This window comes from Narcine bancroftii, chromosome 13 (assembly GCF_036971445.1).
Source record: "Narcine bancroftii isolate sNarBan1 chromosome 13, sNarBan1.hap1, whole genome shotgun sequence".
NCBI classification, from domain to species: domain Eukaryota; kingdom Metazoa; phylum Chordata; class Chondrichthyes; order Torpediniformes; family Narcinidae; genus Narcine; species Narcine bancroftii.
Window position 1 is genome coordinate 65,577,596 of NC_091481.1, and position 15,283 is coordinate 65,592,878.

General features: G+C 48.3%; 1 protein-coding gene across 3 annotated transcripts in view; it reads right to left on the minus strand.

The window, feature by feature from the left end:
- syt3 (synaptotagmin III) overlaps positions 1-15,283 on the minus strand; it is a 71,892-nt gene that overhangs the window by 15,347 nt on the left and 41,262 nt on the right. For all 3 annotated transcript variants that reach the window (XM_069909871.1, XM_069909869.1, XM_069909870.1), the window contains 2 exons: positions 3,213-3,333; positions 2,432-2,603 (listed from right to left, as the gene is read on the minus strand). In XM_069909871.1, the coding sequence (XP_069765972.1) occupies positions 2,432-2,603; positions 3,213-3,333 (293 nt within the window). The remainder of the gene's footprint in view (positions 1-2,431; positions 2,604-3,212; positions 3,334-15,283) is intronic.

The following is a 15,283-nucleotide window of genomic DNA, read 5'->3' on the forward strand; positions in this document are numbered from 1 at the left end:
GCAGAATCACGCACTTCCTCTAATCCCCCACATTAACCCTTCACTCGCTGCTATTGATCTTCACAATTTCTGTTTCATTGATAATGGGGGCCAGAAGTACACACTTCAGCCAACCAATAGGATCAGGAGTGATCTGTGTCCAACTCCATCCAAATCAAAAATCCATTGAACTCAGGTCTAATTTAACAACCAACGCGGCCTCAGCGGAAGTGAGTTCCACCACCCCACTCCCAGGCACATGCAACTAGGAGGGGTAGAAATGGAAGGTAGGAAGGACCTTTCCCCTTCAGCATAGGGGTCAACATAATCCTACCTCAGAGACTGGTGGATAAACTGTTGTCGCTGGGTCTCAGTGCCCCTCTTTGCAACCAGATCCTGGACTACTTGAATGAAAGACCACAGTCTGACCGGGTTGGCAGCAAACCCCAAGCCCCATCACACTGGGCACTGGCGCACCTCAGGGCTGCGCGCTCAGCCCGCCACTGTTCACGATACTAACTCACGACTGCACTGCCAGGTTCAGCTCCATCAGAATCATCAGGTTTGCGGCCGACACAACAGTCGTTGGCCTCACCTGCTTTACAGAGAGGAGGTTGAAAGGCTCGGAGTGGTGCAAGAGCAACAACCTAAGTCTCATCGTGGATAAGACAAAGGAGATGATTGTAGACTTCAGGAAGACGAAGGGCCACTCCTCATTACATATCAATGGCTCTGTCATAGACAGAGTGGGGAACACACAGTTGCCTGGCGTCCATTTAAATGACAATCTATCCTGGACTCACAACACCTCCTCATTAGTCAGGAAGCCACACTTCCTAAGGAGGGCCAAGGCCTCCAGCCACCATCCTAACAATGTTGTACAGGAGCACAATAGAGAGTGTCCTGGCCGGCCGCATCAAAGCGTCCGATCGGAGGTCAGTACGGAAGGGTGATAAAAACTGCTGAGAAGATCACTGGGGTCTCTCTTCCCTCTATGGGCGATACCTGCAGTGAACAGTGCTTAAAGAGGGCTCAGAGAATCATCGAAGACTCTCACCATCCAGCCCGCAGTATCTTTGGGACATGACCTTCAAGGAAGAAAGTACAGGAGCATAAAAACCAGGACAGACAGGCTTTTTTATATGGAAGGGGACGAGGAGGATGCCCAGGATTGTGCAATGGAAGAGCTTTGACCCTATGGCGTGCTGAGATACAAGGTTGATGAAAATAAACCAGGAGCGGAGGTTGAGGAGGGTGTGATATTATGAGTTTAAAAGCAAGTCCGTTTTTATGTGAAGTTGTGGAGAGAAAAAAAAGAGAGAGGTATCAGAGCATCCAGGAGTTGGAATGTTATGTTGAAGTCGTAGAAGGCATTGGTGAGGCCAAATTTGAAGTATGGTGTGCAGTTTTAGTCGTCGAATTATAGGAAGGGTATAAGCAGAATAGAGAGAGAGAGAGAGAGAGAGAGAGAGAGAGTATAGAGGAAATTTACTAGAATGTTGCCGGGGTTTCAGGGTGTGAATTACAGGGAAAGGTTGAGCAGGCTGGGACTTAACTCTCTGGAGGGTAGAAGGTTGAGAGATGATTGGATGGAGGTATTTAAAATTATGTGGGGGACAGATAGAGTCAATGTGGACAGGTTTTTTTCCACTGAGAGTGGGGGAGATTCAAACATGGAAGACATGGACAGAGATTGAAGGGGGAAAAGTTTAGGGGAAACATGAGAGGGAATTTCTTCACTCAGAAGGTGGGGTGAGTGTGGAATGAGCTTCCAGCCGAAGTGGTAGATGTGGGCTTGATTTTAATATTTAAGTAAAAGTTGGATAGGTATATGGACGAAAGGGGGAGTGGAAGGTTCTGGGCTGGGTGTGGGTCAATGGAACTAGGTGGGAGAAGGTATTCGGCATGGACTAGAAGGGCCAAACTGGCCTGTTTCTGTGCTGTAATTGTCATATGGTTGGATAATATATCTAGAGGCTTGGCTTTGTTTTCTCTGCAGCAGGGTTCCTTTGTAATCCAGCTGCAGCTCTGCTGAAGCATTTCACCTTCACTTAACGTGCCGTCATTTGGCTGTGTGCTCCATTTATCCTTGGTGAGCAGAGACAAGCTGGAACCGTTTTGTCTACATGCCATTACAAAATTCACATTCTGAACAAAGGTCTCTATGCAACGTAGTTGTTTGTCCTGTCTCCCAGTGTTTCCATCTCTCCACTGTGTGTGTGTGCTCAAGTCTACGCACTGTGTGTGTGTGTTTGTCTATGCTCTGTATGTGCACACTTGTGTGTCCATGCCCTATGGGTGAGTGTGTGTATAAGTATAAGTGAGTGTGTATAAATGTGTGGGAGTATAAATAAGTGTGTGTGAGAGTGAGGATATGTGAGTGTGTGTAAAAGTATGTGTGAGTGTATGTGTGAGAGAGAGAGAGAGAGTGTGTATGTGATTGTCTGCTCACCAATCATAGTCCATGACTGCGATGATGACGTTGACATGCTCCATGTTCTCATTGGGGATGTCGAAGACCAGCGCCTCATTGTACACTGGGTTGAGCGTGTTCTTCTTTATCGAGGTCTTCCGCTTCTTCAGCCGTCGCTCGTCACAGATCAGCGAGGCCTTCACGTAGGGGTCTGTGGGAAGAGATCATACACAGTAGGACGCCAAAGCCCTGGGACCTATCCAAACCTTGAGCCACAAGCCCCAGAGAAGGCAGCACCAACCCATCCCTACAGCCCTATACCCACAGAAATTAGACAGGATATTCCCAGGATAACTGCCACTGACACAGGAGGAGGCCATTCTCTCCTTGATGATATTCTGCTGCTCCAATGGAACATACCCAGCGTGAACTCTGACCTTATTGTCCCCTCCGGTAGGATTGGAGCAACGGAGACTGCAGCGGGATTAACGGTGGGATATGGCGATGATGGGGAAAGAGTCAGGGGGATTGGGGAACGAGTATGAGAGAGGGTGATGGGAGGTGCAGAGGGGCTGCGCGCATGTGGAACTCTCTCCTGGGGAGAGCGGGTGAGCATGAGAAGAAGGGATGGAAACGGAAGGAGTAGAGGTCAGGAACGGTAATGGGAGAATCCTGGCAGGTGGTGAGAGGGATGTGTGGAAGTGCTGGGCTGAGAGAATGGTGGGAGAGTGGGAGGGGATTGGTGGGGGATGGGTGTTTCGGGGTGGGACCAGATGGTGGAATTGACACGGTGCAGAGTGAATGCTGCCACGAGGAATACCTGAAAATCCAGTCAGGTCCATCGCCTTGAGGTTAGTGGCTTTGATAATGGTGACGGTGAGTCTTCCGGCTGTTGGCAGGTAGCACAGCGAGAAGTTGATTTCGCCCAGATCTGCCTTTTCCTGAGAGAAAAGCATTGCCCTTCATTAGTGCTCGAGAGGAGGTCAACATGATCCTGCAACACTCACGTACTCTGCCTGGGAGTTCCACACTCATTACTCTCCCTGGGAAAGAAATCCACACTCACTCACTCTTCCCGGGAGAGTTCCACACTCACCCACTCTCCCTGGGAGAGTTCCACACTCACCCACTCTCCCTGGGAGAGAGTTCCTCACTCACCCTCTCTCCCCAGGGAGAGTTTCACATCATCAATCTCCCCAGGACAGAGTTGCACATTCACCTAAAAAAACACAATGGCACCGCTGACACTGGTGGAGACGGGTTCATGGGAACCAGGTATTGGAAGTGGGATTCAAGAGGGTGCTGAGGGCAAGAAGGGCTCCCAACGGGCCTTGTGCGCCGAAGGCATCTTGATCGTATCAGAGGTTTGGATCTGGAGCTCAGGTGGCCAATGTTTAAACAGGGGTCCGTGCAGCTGTAGAGGTTGCGGGAGCGGCTGGAGGTGAGTTCACGGACATTCGGTGTCTCTGAAGGGGCTCTCTTTTGCTTCTCTTCCTCTTATTGTTAGGAGCACCAGGCAACGCTTGTGGTGACTCTGTGTTTGCCTTAAGGCAAGCAAAAGCTGACGTTTATCATGTACAGTTATGAGATTTTTATGTATATTACGTGAAAACAAAAGAAATCCTGAAACCTGGGAGATGGTTCTGCAGAATTTCTAACATTCTTCCTGATAGGAATGCTGTCCATCCGATATTCTCACTGACTCTTACAGGTGCACCATAGAAAGTATCCTACCTGGATACATCACAGCCTCGTTCAGGACCCGCTCTGCCCAAGGCCAAAGGAACTGCAGAGCGTTGTGCCTGCTGCTCAGACCATGTGCACACCAGCCTCCCCTTCATCGACTCTGTCTACACCTCCTACTGTCATAGGAAAGCAGCTAACATATGAAAAGGTCCCATCTCCCCCCACTCATACGCTCCACCCATCCATCAAGTAGATGATACAACTTCAACACACAAACCTCCAGATTCACGGACAGTTCCTTTCCCACTACAAATAAGATGATGAACCAATATTAAGTGTACTTTCCTCTTTAACCTGCACGGTGGTCTGTAATGATACTTACTCTTTTTGACTTACTTTAATGCATCTTTGTGTTGCATATTGGAAGGACAAACCAAGGAAGGACATACACAGAAAATGATAATGTGGTGGAACACTGTATTGTAATCATTGTACTGGTTGGCCCACCCCTGATACTGCAACTCCTCCCGCTTCAGAATCCCTACTAAGGGCAGTATCGCCCAATCCCCTCCCTCAGCACTGCCTTGGAATCGGGCCAACATCATGTAAGATATGACTGTTTATGGTCATTAAAGCCTATTAACCTCAACTTCTGGCCTGTCGGGTCTAAATAATAGCACTACAGGTAGGGCCCTGAGGAGTGCGGTAGAACAGAAGGATCGAGGAATGCAGATACATAGTGCCCTTGAAGTGGTGTCATAGGGTTGTAGAGAAAGCTTTTGGCACATTGGTCTTCATGACACTGAGCCTGCAGCACTGTTCGGAAAAGGGCTGACAGTGGGAAGGCGATTCTGTTTGGGTTGATGAGTACAAGTTAGGTCCCAACACCCAATTTGGGGTTTGTTGTGAGTCAATGGCAGGGTGCGCAAAACGCACTGAGGCACGACGTGATTCCAAGGAGTCCTCTTGCACAGCGGGTTATGGGCACAGAGAGGGTGCGGTCTACCAGGAAGGTGCAAGACTGCCCAGAGGAAAGAGATGGCAACAAATAACCCGAGAAACTTACCAGCGTTTTTATTTAAATTTTACATTTTAATGTTTTAAATTTAGACATTCAACATGGTAACAGAGCCCATGCCGCCTCGTTGACCTAAAACCCCCAGCGCATTTTGAACAGTGGGAGGAAACCAGAGCACCCAGAGGAAACCTGCGCAGACACGGGGAGAACGTACAAACTCCTCACAGATAGCATGGGATTCGAACCCTGGTGCTGTGCTAACCATGGCACCTGATTACATATATTTTTTAATTCCTCGTTTTATTTCTTAAATCTGAGTGTTTTGATGGGGTGAAGACTATTTATGAGGCCAGTTGGTAGCAATGAATCCAAAACTTAACAACGAGGAGAAATATTATCCCAAATGTTTCTTCCCCTCTGCCATTAGATACCTGAATGAACAATGAACTGCAGACACTGCCTCAATTTGATTTTTTCTTGCACTTTACATAAAATATACTTTGTAAGGTGGTTTATATAAATGTTTGGACGTTGACGCTGCTGCGAAACAAGCCATCTCGTGACATGTTCATGACAATAGATTCTGATTTTGGTGACACGACAATGGCCAGTCCGTCCCTCTCGTACCTCAGCTAATCCCCGGGGCAAGTTCAGCATTTCCAGTGATTAAACCAATTCCTCTTGAATGATGATCTTATCCAGTCTTCCCAGGTGGAAAGAATTGCTCCCCCTTCGATCGCTTTCGGGACATTTCTTGGCCCTCCCTGAGTGGAGAGAGAGTGCCGGCCCGCGCTCCCCTTCCCCGCCCCCCCCTCCCGGAAACCAGACGGTGCTGGGAGTCTGGGGATTGGTGACAGAGGAGGGAGGAAGGTCAAGGGTGGGGGGAGTGATAGAGTAGCAAGATGGAGCAGAAGGGAAAGCCCTGCACTATACTTAGGGCATCATGGTTAGCGTGGCAACGTTACAGTGCCAGCAACTTGGGTTTGAATCCCGTGCTGTCTGTAAGGAGTTTATACGTTCTCCCCATGTCTGCATGGGTTTCCTCCGGGTGCTCCGGTTTCCTCCCACCATTCACAACGTACCGGGCCAGTAAGTCAATTAGGTGTAATTGGGTGGCACATGGGCCAGAAGGGCCTGTTACCATGCTGTATGTCTCAAAAAGACCTTTTGGCCCACCTTGTTCATGCAAGCAGTTCTTTGTCAGGAACCTCCTCCTGGTTTCCTCACCGACTTCTAGCAGTGACCCACTGGAGCTCCTTTCTACCACATTTAGCTTGCCCTGAACAAATCTTCCCCATTTCTCTCAGCCCCCGCCTATGGCAGTGAGATCCACCTCCCCTCACTCCATGGCCAAAGAAGCTTCCTCTCAACTCCCTGCTGGATTTTTTGCTGATCATCTTATAATGGCACGGTCTTCTCCATGAACGGAAACATCCCTCTCTGTATCCACTCTGTAATTCTGGATCTCCCATTCAGCCTGAAGTCTCTCAGGACGTCATGGACAGAACACCGCCAGTGGTGTGGATTCTCGGGTCGTCGTGGACAGAACACCGCCAGTGGTGTGGATTCTCGGGTCGTCGTGGACAGAACACCGCCAGTGGTGTGGATTCTCGGGTCGTCGTGGACAGAACACCGCCAGTGGTGTGGATTCTCGGGTCGTCATGGACAGAACACCTCCAGTGGTGTGGATTCTCGGGTCGTCGTGGACAGAACACCGCCAGTGGTGTGGATTCTCGGGTCGTCAAGGACAGAACACCTCCAGTGGTGTGGACTCTCAGGATGTCAAGGACAGAACACCGCCAGTGGTGTCGTTAGGGGCAATGAAAACTGTAATCATTTCGTACTGTGAACAGCAAGCTGTCAATGAACAGTTTACCTTTCTTAGACTCAGGGATAGATATTTGCCAAGGGACTGGGAACAGGAGTGATACACGGAAGTCTGCAGTTTGGAGACTGGAATGAAAGCACACAGAAATGCTGGAGGAACTCAGCCAGTTTCTCAGCGTCCATTGGAAGTAAAGATACAGGTTATATCATCGACATTTTGAGCCTGAGCCTTTCTTCAAGATATAAACAAAAGCCGCTTTCAGGTGCTCGGACGCAGATAATGCGCCAGCAGACACGGCTGGGAGAGTGCAGCTGGGACGTTCAGGTGGCCGCGGAGAAGATGCCTTACCATCACCTGAACGTGCCAGCTGAAGGAGAGCCGCATCCGAGCGAACCCCAGCTCCTGTGAACTGTGGCCACAAGTCCCACTGCTGCTTTCAGGTGCAATGGGGGATTCTCCAAGCCGGAGATTATATCTACAGGAGGAAGGTTAGGTAAGTGCTCCTCCTGGACGGGTTCTCCACTTTCAGGTGGTCACCGGACAGCCGCATTGGAATACAATAGGCGGTATTACAGTCGGGGTATTTTGGCCACCTGAAAGTGCCTAAACTGAAGGCAGGCATCTCAATAAAGACTGAAAGAGAGAGGGGGGAGAATGGGATGGGGAGGGATCCAGACCACAAACAAAAAGTTTTAATTAGATATGATGAGGAAACGTGAGAATTGATTCTCTGTGAAAGGAGACAGAGGGAAAAGACTGGAGCAAAGGAGACAGAGGGCCAAGATTTGAGGGGGGTTTTAAATGGGAAACTGGAGGTCGACGTTAATGCCACCCAGTTGGAGGGTGCCCATTCGAAAGATGGGGTATTGTAATTTGCAGACAGTCTCAGTCTGGCAGTGCACGAGCCCACAAACAGACATGTCAGAAAGGGAATGAGATGGGGAATTGAAATGGGCGGCCACTGGGAGATCCACGCTACTCTCAGATTTACGAAGCAGTATTTATCTATTTATTTGTATCTATGAAAACTTGCCTCTGCAAGTGTTACGTCCAGTTGTGTGTCTGCGTGTTTTGGCACCGAGGACTGGAGAACGCGGTTTCATCGGGGTTGTACTTGTACAATCAGATGATAATAAAGTTGACGGTCCCCAGGGTTCAGACAACCTACAGCAGAGACCCTCAGGGGTGCAGTGCTGCCGGAGATCACCGGAGGGCTGCTCCAGCACCCCATGAGGGAAGCTCCAGGCACCTCATGGGGCGGCACAAGGCACATCACCATTTTTAGCCCTGCACCCCTGGATATCCCAAGACCATAAGACATAGGAGCAAAAATAGCCCATTCAGCCCATCAAGTACACTGGAGGGATGCCTGCAATGCTGCATCAGCAACCTTCCAACCACTGACAGAACTACAGCATCATTAAAGTCCATTCTGTATTGTAGATTTTCTCCATACAACGAGTTTAATTAAATACAATAGGACAAGATTCTCTGAGAGATTCATCTCAATGTGCATTGATTCATGTGCTGGACCCTATTTCAATACAGACACTGCGTCTCTGTCTTCTGTCATTGAGATTGACCAATGTACAGCCATTTCAATTAGCTTTCAGCATAATTAATATCTGCTTCCAATGGGGATGTGATAGATGAACGCTATTATCTAATGGCTTCAGAGAGAATGCAGGTAAGAGCATTTGCTAAGGGGTCTACAAAACAAATGATCTGTTGTAGCATTCAGCGACACTCCTTGCCAAAGCAATCACTTATCCAGTGCCTCCTGTGAAAATTTTGCCACAGATCACGATTCCATTGTTAATGGAAGGGTGCCTTAATGATGCAGACTTTCAATGACCTTGCAGAGTTGCAAGCCTGCAATATTCTGTATGTGGCTAGCACTGGCCTTGGCCCAATCCATTCGAAGGCGGGGTGAATCAACTTCTCGAACTACTGCAGCCCTCCCCGCCCCGGGTGGTGCAGGAGGTCCCAAGTGTGTGATGTTGTTATCAGCCTCTTGAGTGAACCTCCTGCAAGGAAAAGACGTTGCCTTGGTGTAGTGTGGAGGGTCATGTGAGCTCTCCAGTGGGAACCTGATCGGAAGCCACCACATCTGTCAATCAAGGCCAAGACCACCCGTGGTGAGAAGTCGCCTTGCATTTGGGCCTTTTCAAAAAAAAACACACGTTGTCTCTGGCTCTGTTGATTAAATTTAGACATAAGGCCCATGGTAACAGACCCTTTCAACCCATGAGCCTGTGCCACCCAATTACACCCAATTAACCTACAACCTCTGTACATTTTAAACAGTGGGAAGAAACCAGAGCATCTGGAGGAAACCCACACAGACAGGGAGAGAATGTACAAACTCCTCACAGACAGCGAGGAATTCGAACCCTGGTCCCAATCACTGGCGCTGCAAAACCGTTGCGCTAACCGCCATGCCAACCGTGCCACCTCTCCAACCATAGCAAATGGGAAATTTCCTCGGTCTGAGGGTGATAAACCTTCAGGGACCTGAGGTGAACTGGCCTCTTCATGACAGAGATTGGTAAGACTTCTGGGTGGTCAGATGTCCGAGAGGGATATAATTTCCTTTGACATGTGCCTTGAAGAGGCACATATCAGTGGTCTCACAGTTGTTTAAGGGCAGGGGAGTGAGGGCCTCCCTCTCTGGTGTGCCAGGAGTTTATAAGACCATAACACATAGGCACATAAATTGGCCCATCGAGTCTGCCCCGCCATTCATTGAGCTGATTCTTTTGGCATCTGGTACACTGTCTCTCCCAGTGTCCCAGGTTGGGAGCAGCGGGCACAGTGGGTGCTGGGGAAAAGCTGTGACACAAGTGAGATAGAATAGCGGATGGACTTTTCGGGGGGCGGGGTGTCAGGTTCACAGCCCACCCTGGATGACACCACGCCCAAACAAAGCTCTCCGTTCTTCCCATCATGCACGAGTCTAAGACCAAAACCAGGGACTCCCTTGGGTGGAAGGAAATCCTATCACCTTGTCACAAGGAAGAGCTATTCTGTTCCATCCCCCTCACAAATTGCCATCCCTCAACCAACAGCACTGAAAGACATTATCTGGCACTCTCCAACCGGATGTCATTAACATCGACATTACTAGTTTCAGCTAGTCTACTCCCTGTTCTCCCTCCTTCCCTTTCCCTCTGCCTTCCTTCCTCCAGCTTTCCACCTCCTTCCCTCTCCATTTACAGAGCCACCCCTCCCCCATTTGCTGTTGTGCCCTCCCTCTCTTATCCACCTATTACAGTAATACCCCATTTTACAAAAACTTGCTTTATGAAAATTCGCTTCCACAAAAATAACCTCCAATAATAGTGAATGGGTCTTCACTTTACGCCATTTCGGCTTATGAAAAGCTTCATAGGAATACTCTAGTTTTGTAAAGCGGGGTATACCTGTACCTCTTGCCTGTGGGACCATGCTCCTCCCCTACCCCACCTCCGCCCCATCATTTTGCTCGGGCGCCTGCCCACATTTTGATCATTGCTTGATGAAGGGCTCAAGCCCGAAACATTGGCTCTGTATCTTTGCTACATAAAGTTTGACCTGCTTTCTCCAGCAATGTGTTTTTACATCTGGTCCTTGTTGTCGGTGGGAATATTGCTGTGTCACTTATCTCCTGCATTTATAACCGAATGATAACTGCATTCAAAATAATTGTGTGGCTGTAACTCACTCTGGGTCAGAATGAGATTTGCTCTCTCAGAAACTTCTGGAATCTGATTCAATTTTTGACGCCAGCCCTCATTTCCCACCCCCCACTCCCTTCCTATGCCACCAGAAAGCAGACGGCTCAGGTGTGTCCCTATGGTTCCAGGAGACAGTGTGGGGGGTGCTGTTTATGACGGACTGGGCGCTGTCCAAGAGGAGGAGGAGGAGAAAGCGTTTATTTTTTTTGAGTCACCACTCTCTGGACTCCCACTCCTGTCAACTTGAGAAATGTGAAGGCTGGGAACAGACAGCAAATCAGTGGGGTGTCCAGGCTCAACCATAATCTCATCAGAGCAGCCTCCCACCCCGCACTGCCTATCTCGTCTCCGATGACAACCAGACCTTCTGCAAGGCCTCGCCAACTCCAGAAACCGCTGCTCACACACAGCGGGCACTTGTCACCCATCGACCCATCTCCTGCTTCAACACGGGTGCAGCCACTGGACGGATCATTGAATGTGTTCACTTAGCCTATCTGGTAGAGACTAGTTACAGAGTCACCCAGCAGGGGAACAGGCCTTTCATCCCATCATGGCACTGATCCAAGCTCCCAGCACTTAGAACCACAGAGCATTACAGCACAGAAAACAGGCCCTTCTAGTCCACGCCAAATTATAATTCTGCCTACCCTAGTGGTTCTCAACCTTTTTTTCCCTACTCATATGTCACCTTAAGTAATTCCTTACTAACCAGAGAGAATTCAACAGGATTCTTAAGGTGGTATGTGATTGGGGAATAAAGGTTGAGAACCACTGGACTACTCCTACTGACCTGTACCCAGTCCATATCCCTCTACCAGTGGGATTTCCACTCACAAACTACTTCAAGTAATCCCGATGCCATAGGTGCTCTGTGATTAGTAAGGTTTTGGTTAAGGTGGGATATGGGTGGAAAGAAAAAGTTTGAAAACCATTGTTTTAATTGTTCCTAATTGACTCGTTATGTGCATGGTTTCAGAACTCCAAAGGAAATGTGGCCAATGACAATTTTTCTTAAGCAAAATATTTCAGTAACATTTGGGTCTAGAGCAGCAATTCTCAATCTTCCCTTCCCACCTTAAGCAATTCCTTACTAATCACAGAGCACTGATGGCATCGGGATTACTTAAAGTGGGATGTGAGTGGAAAGAAAAAGGTTGAGAACCACTGCACTAGGGATTGCATGAGGTGGAATGTGCGTGTAGGGGGGCAGTTTGAAAACCTCTAGTTTAAAGCCTCATCCAAAGGATAACATTGTAGACAGTGTAGCACTCCTTCCCTCTGCACTGGAATGCCTGCTCACCCTTGTGTTCCTCATTGACAGCCCCATGTGGCCTGCCTTAGGTGGATTCGGCAGTTGGTAAGGTACAGAATGGGAGCGGGAACCGGGATACCCAATTAACCTACATCGCCTGGTACGTTTTGAAGGGTGGGAGGAAAATGGAGAGGCTCCAGGAAATCCCACACAGGGAGAATGTACAGTCGGATTCGAACCCCGGTCCTTGGCGCTGTAACAGCATTGCACTGACCACTGTGCTACCTCGTGTGGAGGGCCCTGAGGCCCCGCTGGAGACACGTCAACCCTTCCGTAGAAGTGACCACCCACATTTCCTGTGCTGAGACTGCACAGCTGCTGGTCCTCCACACATCCTGGGGTCCTGCTAGGAGTTGGATTGGGTCAAGTAGTCAGTGGGCGGAAAAGCTACAGCAGTCAGGGACCTGATAAGGATGGTGATCAACCAGAACCCTTCAGGGATTGGGACCAGGGACCATGCAGGGGTAGTGGGGTGTAGGTTAGATGATGGTGCCCAGTTCTGAATTCTGGTTGCGCCAGTGATAGGCATTCCTGGAACAGCCCAACTAACTGTCCAGGTATCCTTCCGAAGGGAAGGTGTCTGGTGAAAATTAACATTGAAAGCTGAGGTTACATCAGTGGTACATCTTTGCATGAGTATACATCTGGCACACTGAAAAGAAGAGTTTGAAGCCTAGGCTTGTGGGGAATTTAAATTCAATCAAATAAATGTGGATTTTAAAAAATAAAACATGAACCTCAGTCTATTGGAGGATTTAAACCATGCTTTTGCTTCTGCAAGGCTGAGAATCAGTAACCTGCTTTGAGACTTAGCAGACATAAGCTAAATTCCACAATGGGGCCCAGAGATGCAGTTATCTGACAAAAAGACATCTGTGTACCAAGAACGTTTAATCTTCCTGCTTGTTACTATATTGGTCACAGACTGTCAGACAGCGACCTAACCTTGAAGCAAAATAAACCATTGTATTCAAAGTGATAAGCTAGGAAAGTTATTCGATAGAAGCCTAGCATGCTAGCTTGCTCTCTTATCTTTTTGTGCTGGGAATAGGTGCTTGAGTAAACAGTTTTTGGGCAATATAAGCCATGGTCCCGCTGCTGAAGTTTGAGACTCTCTGAGAGGTGGCAACATCTCTCAGCAAGAAGAACCTCTAGAGTCCAGCCAACGTCCCGGTCGGGGGAGGTGGAGAAGCTGCTACCGGCACCCCGACAACCTACTACAAGTGTGCAGTCGTTGCCTCGCCTTGGCAGTTGGGACCAGTCCAGGCGTTGATAAGTATAATTGGGAAGGGCTTGCATATTGTAGTTTGATATCAGCTTTAGAATTTGTAATAAAGATTTGTATAAACTGAAGTGCTCTCGGCGTGTGTGTCTATTTTCTTTCGGTAGCTCAAACACTGTGACCAATCTAAAACAAACAAAGTGAGAGGTACAAGTTTACCCAGGACACTCAGTAATAGAGCATGAAACAATCAGCTTGTTTTTTTTTGTAAAACCTCATTGACTCTGATGGCCTTCGGGGAAGGAATTCCGCTGTCCTTGCCAATCTGGTTCCAAAACCACAAATATGGCCCACTCTTGACTGCCGGCTAGGCCCACAGGAATCAGGGTCAGGCAACAAATTGCCAGCATTGTACTCATCCTGGGAATAAAGAAATTTTTTTAACTGATTCTTGGAAATGCCCAATTGAATTTCCCCAATGATACAAATGAATGTCAGAATAGTTATGACTGCTCATGTCAGCTGACATTTATTTTCAACTTCTTGGTGTAGAAATAAAATCATCTTCCAGGTCACTAATTTTCAGTTTTGTGAGACCCTTCAGCCCATAGAGTTTCTGTTGCCCATCAAATCCCAATTACACTGATCCTATTTTATTTCCCCCACATTCCCATACACTCCCCCAGATTCCCTTACTCACACCCCTACAGCGGCCATTTAACCCATGTCTTTGGGATGTAGAAGCACCCAGTGGAAATCTCAGAGATTGGTAGATTCTTGATTAGCCAGGGCATCCAAGATTATGGGGAGAAGGCTGGGCAGAAGGGCTGAGTGAGTGGGGGGGGGAGGGTAATGGATCAGCTCATGATTAAATGGTGGGAAGACTCAATGGGCTGAATTACCTATTTAGCCTCTTTCTGCTCCTATCCCACATGCAATCACAGGGAGAACATGCAAACTCCACACGGACAGTTCCGAGAGTTGGGATTAAACCCAGATCTCTGGAACAATTAATCTAAACCATTACTGATGCTGAATCTTTGGGAGATTGATCCCAATAATGTAGCTAGTAAAAGGAAATGAGAATATTATACTTTGCTCAGCGATGTTCTGTGCTCTGCTCCAGTGGACGGAGAGAAAGATTTGGGGATGAGGGGGGGAGAACAGAGAGTTTGGGTCCACATTCCTGCAAATTTACAACAAGGCAATGTTTTTACCAGTTATAAAGTAGGGGACCTTTCACTCTCAGAGGGAGGTGGAGGCCAGATCCTACATCCGTAGCAGAAATAGGCTATTCATCCCATTGAGTCTGTCCCAGCATTGAGGTGATCTATTTTCCCACTGCCCGGCCTTCTCCCCATAATGTTTGATGCCCTGGCTAATCAAGGACCTATCAATCTCTATCGGTGTCAGTGCTGTGCCATGGCTCAGCAAAAGGAGGTGTAGGGTGCTCCTCCCATCCGATAACTGACAGGTCACCCTTGGGCAAGGTGTCGTACCTGTTCAGCCTCCCAATCAGGGTCATGTGAAGCCATGGATCGCAGATTGTGGATGGTTTTTACAAGCAGATTCTACAGATTGGAATTTATGGTTGTAAAACTAAAAACACTGGGCAGATGAATCTGCTTTTCAACAGCCAGTGTAGACCCTGCAACTGAAGAAGGCAACGGGAAACCACCTCAGTATTTTTCCCATATATCATCATGAACTCAACGTCGACTATGGTGTCAGCTCAAAGATGGAGCTTTCACCGAAGGAGAACAGGGGAGGCAGCAACTACAATTTGGAGGGACAGAGATCATGGCGGATGGAGCGACATGATCGCCCACCCCAAATTGCAAGGCTCCTGAATGAGTATAATGATCAGGCTCTGCTTTAAATACACCCAATGTCTTGGCCTCCACAGCCGCCTCTTCCAACAAATTTCACGGATTTACCACCTGGCTCTGGCTAAGGAACTTCCTCTGCACCTGTGTTCAAAGTATATAGCCTGAAGCTGTGCCCTTTTATCCCAGATTCACTCACCATGGGAAACAACCTTTCGACATCTGCTCTGACAATGCCTTTCAACATGTTTCAATGAGATCCACCCCAACCCCCCAATTA